This window comes from Cebus imitator, unplaced genomic scaffold (genome assembly GCF_001604975.1).
Source record: "Cebus imitator isolate Cc_AM_T3 unplaced genomic scaffold, Cebus_imitator-1.0 Scaffold55, whole genome shotgun sequence".
Classification (NCBI taxonomy): domain Eukaryota; kingdom Metazoa; phylum Chordata; class Mammalia; order Primates; family Cebidae; genus Cebus; species Cebus imitator.
In genome coordinates this window covers 2500568-2507682 of record NW_016107370.1, presented here as the reverse complement: position 1 = coordinate 2507682, position 7115 = coordinate 2500568, and the positions used below count along the sequence as shown (strand labels likewise).

Genomic DNA, 7115 nt, shown 5'->3' with positions numbered 1-7115 from the left:
AAAAAAAAAAAAGAAAGAAAGAAAGAAACCAGCTGCATATATGCATCGTATCTGGGAGATTCAAACTGAGAATTAGTAGTATTCAAAAGCATAGAAAATTCAAACCACTTCACTGCTTCTGAAGAAGTCAGTATCTTTTCTGAAATCCAACAGCTGTGGCCACAGAGGTGGGAGTTGTGGGTTCCATCTCAACTCTTCTACCTGCTAGCTTTCTGGCCATGGGCATATGACTGAGGGTCTCTGGGCATTCATTTCCCCACCTGTGCGGTGGCACTAGTGGAATCTGATCTGCCATACCTCAAGTGGTTATTGTGAGGGTCAGATGATATCAAAATACTGTGCCTCTCTTCGTGCTTTACAGTGGAAGCTCTGCTTCCACAGGGCTAGCTGCTACTGCGGCAGCGGTTGCGAGAAGTGAGAACGATTTTACTACAAGCTTCTGACAACCCAGAACACGTGTGTTTATGCATTTCTTTTTTACCATGCCCCACACATATTACGCTATATGAAATTAAGGCTTCATAAATACTATATGGTGATATACGATACTCAATACTTAGAAAAACTAGGAAGCTTTTGTTTGGACCTTACCTAGTCAATGGGGAGCTGACGTCTTTACAGCCTCCTCCCAACTTCATTTAGTTTGTGCTTATAGTCAGCCATCTTTTAAACATTTAATAATTTCATTTTTTAAAAATAACAGCATTTTTTTTGAGACAGGGTCTCACTCTGTCACCTGGGCTGGAGTGCAATGGTGCAATCTTGGCTCACTGCAGCCTCGACCTCCCAAGCTCAGGCAATCCTCCCACGTAGCTGGGACCACAGGTGCCTGCCACCATGCCTAGCTAAATTTTTTTATATTTTTTGTAAAGCCAGGGTTTCACCATGTTTTCCAGTCTCAAGTTATCCGTCCACCTCAGCCTCCCAAAGTGCTAGGATTACAGGTGTGAGCTACCACGCCTGGCCCAGATAACATTTTTGAATACATATTATGCCCAACGCCCTTTACATGCATTTACTTACTTAAATTCTCACTTACAGACCCTATAAAACCCTATAAAGTTGGGACTATTATTATCCCCATTTTACAGTTGGGGAAACTGAACCACAAGAAATTAAGACCACGCAGCTAGTAAGTGGCAGAGATGAAACTCAAACCCAACAGAACCCCAGTCTCTTAACCACTGCTCTGCTGCCTTCATAAGCATCTTCCAGATTGCTTTGGAAAGTAAACTAGAAGAGTTATTTTTATATTCTTTCTTCTACTGGATTTGATAAAGCCTAGAGTTAGGAGGGAGGAGAGGTGAATACATCACCGAAGCTCATCTGCGAAATGAGAGAATTAGAAGACGATGTGGAGGACCCCCAGGCTCCTGTAGCAGTCCTCACATTGACTCCATTTGGGGCACAGAGTTATTGAGAAAGTAGTTGTCAGCAAGCATGGGGACTAGCAAGTCATGGAGCCCCGAAGGCCATTGCTATCTGTCTCTACATTGATTCCTCCCATGTACACAGGGACCCCCTGGTTCTTTTGACTTCCTGCTTCTTATGCTGGCTGACATCCGCAATGACATCACCGAGCTGCAGGAAAAGGTGTTCCCGCACCGGACTCACTCTTCAGCAGAGGAGTTCCCATTACCTCAGGAATTTCCCAGCTACCCAGAAGCCATGGACCTGGGCTCTGGAGATGACCACCCAAGAAGAATTGAGACAAGAGACTTGAGAGCCCCCAGAGACTTCTATCCATAGCGCACCCCAGCACCGTCATGTCAAAGGAAGGGAAAGATCATTTCACCTGCAGTTAAACCCTCTAAAGAGAAAACTCACCACTGGAGACCTAGAAAACATGTTTTTCTCTTCTCTTCTCCTACTCCTCTTCTTCCAAATATAACACTATATTCAGAGTCCCCTCCTAGGCCTGCAGACACGAGGGAGTGAACGACTGATTTACGTGCTTCCCGCTAAGAGTGTGTTGGAGTGGTTTGCATTGTAATTTTTCTTTTACAACCTACTTTTTCAGGAACTGTGGATTTCAGTACTCTGTGTTTTAAATCATAAATTTTTCAAGTTAAATTTGGCAGAATATCAAAAAGGGGGGAAATGGCAAAGTGAGCTCTAAGAAAATATGAGGCTGCTTTTACGATATATGTTCAGAATAGACCGTAAGTCCTCTAGTATCAGAATTAGGGCTCTTCAATTAAAAAGGGGTGGGAGGACAGATTTGTAGTTGTACTTTGGTGTAGAATTCTTTTTCTTGTCCTGCTAGTAGACTTTAAATATTTTATCCCTTATCTGACCTTGTTTCCCAAATTAAAGAGAGGAGAGAATTGAGTGGAGTTTAGAGAAGATAGAAAAGAATTACAGTGATATATTTACTGTTACATAAATTGCTACCTTCTAAACTTCAAATATGGTGCTTAAGGTTTTATGCCATGCTTATCTGTAAGTATTCTATTTAGGTAAGAAAATTAAACCCTCTTTTCAACAAACAGAAAGTGAAATGCCCTGATTCACATTAAAACAATGGGCTCTGGTTTGGTAGAGTATTTTTAAGCTGTTTAATCAAGAATGAAGCTTGCTCTATAAATCACAGATAATTTGTTCAATAAAGTGGCTGACCTTAGAGGTGCAGAATTCCTGGTGCTGAGCAGGTGCCCAGAAGGTGCCATTCGGTGCCATGATCCAGGCTGAAGCAATGTACAGTGGGGTTCAAGGCTACAAGGAGGTTGCTGGCTTCAGCTGACCTCACTAACGCCATCCGCAGTGGTAGGTAAATTTGTTCTCCTTGGATATTAGGAGTCCTTGTCTGGAGCCAATTGAGCTTGCCAGCATGTTGAGAATAATACACTGTTGAAAGTTATCTTGGATGGAGAGGCAAAAACAAGTGGTTTTCCTTGTTTGCACAAACTTCCTTCCTATTCCTATTTTTCCTCAATTTTCTTTAATTTAGTCTAAGTTCCAGTTCTTGTAGGCCTTCTCTTTGGTTTCTTTTCCCCGGCAATGTGAGAAGCAGTTCAGAAAAGGCTCTATTTCTCAACCTCCCAGTGAGTTAGAGTGTTTTCTCAGAGCACCTCTGGGTCCGCAAGGGAAGCATGCACCTGCCAAGGTTTTCTGTGGATCCAGAAGCACCAGGAGCAAGAGACCAGAAGGGTGGTCTGCTCCTTTGTCACCTTGTCGAGGGACCTCTTGTTTCCAATGAGCAGCTCATAGGTTACTTACATTCCACTTTCTCATTGGACACACAGAGTGGCTCTTTATCTACGTTTGCGGGAGACTTTCACTCTTACATTGAGCTTCACAAATGATCGTTCTCATATTCACTCATGTTGGATTATCCCATCCTGTCATGTCCTTTCCCATTTCTTTTTGGCCTCCACCTTTAGACCACATCATTTAGCTCCATTACTATGAAAGCTTGCTTCAGGAAAATCCCTCTTGTGTTCAAATGCCACCTTTCTGTCTTCTCCCTTAAGAATGATAGGAGGCTGGGTGAGGTGGCTCACGCCTGTAATCCCAGCACTTCGGGAAGCCAAGGCAGGCGAATCACGAGGTCAGGAGATGGAGACCATCTGGCTCACATGGTGAAAACCCATCTCTACTAAAAATACAAAAAAATTAGCCGGGCATAGTGGCATGAGCCTGAAGTCCCAGATACTAGGGAGGCTGAGGCAGGAGAATCGCTTGAACCCAGGAGGTGGAGGTTGCAGTGAGCCGAGATCATGCCACTGCACTCCAGCCTGGGCAACAGAGCAAGACTCTGTCTCAGGGAAAAAAAAGAAAAACTGATAGGAAGGGGCTTTGGAAATCTCTAGTGGCAAGTGTCTTCCTTCCCTTCTTCCTACCATGTTGGAAATGCAGGACTCGTGTCAGTCAGCAGGTGGCTGAGTCTTTGATGAACACTTTGCTCCTCTATTTCTTATTTATGCAGAATCCCTGCTGACTGTCCACTAACATTTTTAAAGTGAAAGCAAACACATTCTTAGTGCTCTTTTCCTAGCATCTCCCTCCTTCTCTCCGCAAAATTCAACACTCGTGACAGAGGGCCACGCCAACCACGGGTTTATGAAGACAGGAACTGAACAGCTGTTGATTCCCATCTGGAATATATTTAATGTTTGCCTGCTTGTGGAGCATCGTATTTAAAGGGTGTGGGTGAATGAATGTTTTTAAAAAAAAACTATGCACAGGCTGTATGAAAGATGGCTAGGTCCATCTTTGCTTATTTTTCAATGAGTAATGTTAATACCTTTTCTTTGTCAGTGAACTGTATTTAGAAATATGATCTTTATTGTCAAATGCTCAAAAAATGCAACCAAACTGCATGTTTGGCCATAGGCTAGAATAATATATTAAGAGAATTAATGGAAAGTAGTCGTATCTGGATTTCATGAAACTATTCCAGATAATGTCCTCCAGCAAAACTTATAGTAACCTGTATTTTATAATGTCAATCTGCTGGACCAAGTTAATTTAGAAAATAATTTTTAATCCTCAGATTTTCAAAACCTTTACTACTGCAAGCTGATATGTACTTCGTATGCCCAAATTATATTTTTCAAAGATAGAACATTATAAGGCAGCATTATTTTGAATGTATCTTTTAGCTGTGGACAGAAAAAGCTTCACTGTCTAAATAGGACTTCTGCTCAAAACCTAACGGGAAAGCCATTTCTGGGGTAAAATGTGCTACACCTATCTAGGTCATTTTATGGTTTATAGTGAAAAAAGAGATCTTTGTACACCTCCTCAACCTGCTAGTAGAAATGTTGACTTCGGTTTTTGCACCCTCATCACTAGGACCTCGTAAGTTGCCTCTGTTCTTCGGAAGCAATGGGAATAAGAATATGCTATTGAAAATAGTACATGGGACCAGGCACCATGGCTCATGCCTGTAATCCCAGCACTTTGGGAGGTGAGCAGATCACAAGATCAGGAGATCGAGACCATGCTGATCGACATGGTGAAACCCTGTCTCAACTAAAACACAAAAAGAAAAAAATCCGGGCATGGTGCCATGTTCCTGTAGTCCCAGCTACTCAGGAGGCTGAGGCAGGAGAATCGCTTGAACTGGGGAGGCAGAGGTTGCAGTGAGCCGAGATCATGCCACTGCACTCCAGCCTGGTGACAGAACGAGACTCCATCTCAAAAAAAAAAAAGGAAATAGTACATGGAGGGCATGCATTTTAGTTTAGAAAAATCCCCCTCCCCCTCTCCAGTTCCAGAGGGAGAAATTATAATCTATACTGTGCCAGAAGGGAGTGGGGCTGCAGAGAGGATGGTGCCTTTTCTTGCCTTCTGCGGTAATGTCCAACACCTGCCGTAGGTTTCCTTGCCCAAACGAAGTCATTTCTACTGTATAAACTCAGACAAGTGTGCCATAGCCAAACATAGGTCAATAAAAAATGTTCATTGGTTTTGGAAGGAAAGAGAGGGGAGTATTACCCCACCAAATACCAGTGAACAGCACCCTGGCTTTGGTCATCTGTCCAAGGCTTATAATTTCTGTGGGCCTGGTAAGCCCTGTTCCCAGGTAAGCAACGGAAGACTTCTCCAGGGCAGGCATCGCTGTGGGTTTTCAGGCAGCAACTCCCCCATCAGATTTTGGGTGTTACTCCCCACCATCTCTCCCCACATCTCAGCCTGTCCCTCAGAAATGACCACAGCAGCCTCATTCAGCAGACTTAACATCTTTCAGATAACCTTCCTGAAAAGGAAAGTAATTGCATGAATCCAGGCCAAACAACGAGTAGAAGAGAGCCATCCAAAGTCATTAATAATGAGTTCAGGGAAGTAGATGCATTTTTTCCTGGCACAGCCAATATGTCTATCTCATAACAAATCAAAAAATAATTTTCCATTTGGAAAAGCAAACACCATGACTGTAATTGTTAATGCGTACAATCATGAACTTCACACCCTCCTCCTCAAATGTTACGGCTTTAGGGAAATCATAGAAAAGGACCCTTTTGTCCCCCAGGGGATCAAAGCAAGTCCTCTTAGGAATTTGATGTGTGCCACGGGTCTGTTTTTCTTTCACAGTGACTAGTCATGTTCTGCAGTAGCTCTGTTGTTCATTGTTGGTAATAGGTCCATATCACAGTCAAACTGGCATTCAAACAATTATGGGCGTGATACTATGATGTCCTTTTTATATGATTGTATGTGCTTAATAACAAAGTTATTTTTCTTACATGGCTGTATTGTGTTTTGTCCTGACACCCAGTTTTGTGAAGCAGGTCATCTTTTTACCCAACAGACAAGGCGACGGATTGGTACATTTCTCTTGGGAGCTGAAATCTAGAATCTGAGTCAGCCACCTCTGGGATCTGGATGTGGTGAAAGCATTTGAATCTGAGTCAAGGTCTGAAGGCCCAGGTACCACTGAGTGTGGGTACCCTGCAGTCTCCCTATCTGAGATTCCCAGGGTGGGATTTTCAAACCAAGAACCCTCTGGATGCTCATTGGAGCTGCCTTAGGAGCTCACAACGAGAGTCCTGTGAAGGCTGAGTGCTCCTTGCTCCCAGCACTGCACACACGGTGACTCAGTGTTCAACTAGTTTCCTGTTTTGGATCAGAATTTCACGTAGGATTTCCATTGGCGGATGCAGTGGCTCATGCCTCTAGTCTTAGCTACTCAAGACGCTGGAGTAGGAGGATCCCTTGAGCCCAGGAGTTCAAGGCCAGTCTGGGCAACATAGCAAGACCCTATCCCTAAAAAAAAATAAAAAAGTTTTATTAAATGTGGCACTTCCCCCTAGAAGGGCAGAAACCCCAGGAACCAGTCTGCCTCTTTTTAAAAAAAAAAAATTTAAAAAAAAAAAAAAAAAAAATTTCCTTTTAGGGTGGGGGAAAGCTGACTACTTTAAAGTTGGAAGGAAGAACTCTCATGAGTTGGTAGCTGAAGCCCTCTATGTAAAGATAAGAGGAGGGGAATTTTGGTCAACTGGGCCATATGGGAAGTGGAGTGCTATGGTAAAATGGGAGCTTATTTCTAAAGGATTTTAGCCATCCCTTAGCAGGGTACATTTAGCATCCTGAAGCTAACCTATATTTATACGTCTCACTTTGTTTAGTAAATATTTGAGTGCCTATTGCAACCTGGGCACTGTGCTCTG

The 7115-nt window shown here is 43.1% G+C and overlaps 1 protein-coding gene across 3 annotated transcripts in view; it reads left to right on the top strand.

Moving 5' to 3' along the window:
* The window catches only part of CCBE1 (collagen and calcium binding EGF domains 1), a 275934-nt gene extending 269116 nt beyond the window's left edge, over positions 1–6818 (top strand). For 2 of the 3 annotated variants that reach the window (XM_017528843.2, XM_017528842.2), the window contains one exon: positions 1516–2485. In XM_017528843.2, coding sequence (XP_017384332.1) covers positions 1516–1723 — 208 coding nt within the window. In that variant the 3' untranslated portion in view covers positions 1724–2485. Of the gene's footprint in view, positions 1–1515; positions 2486–6256 lie in introns of those variants that run through there. The other variant, XM_037738624.1, reaches the window with a different exon arrangement.
* Positions 6819–7115: the final 297 nt, after the last annotated feature.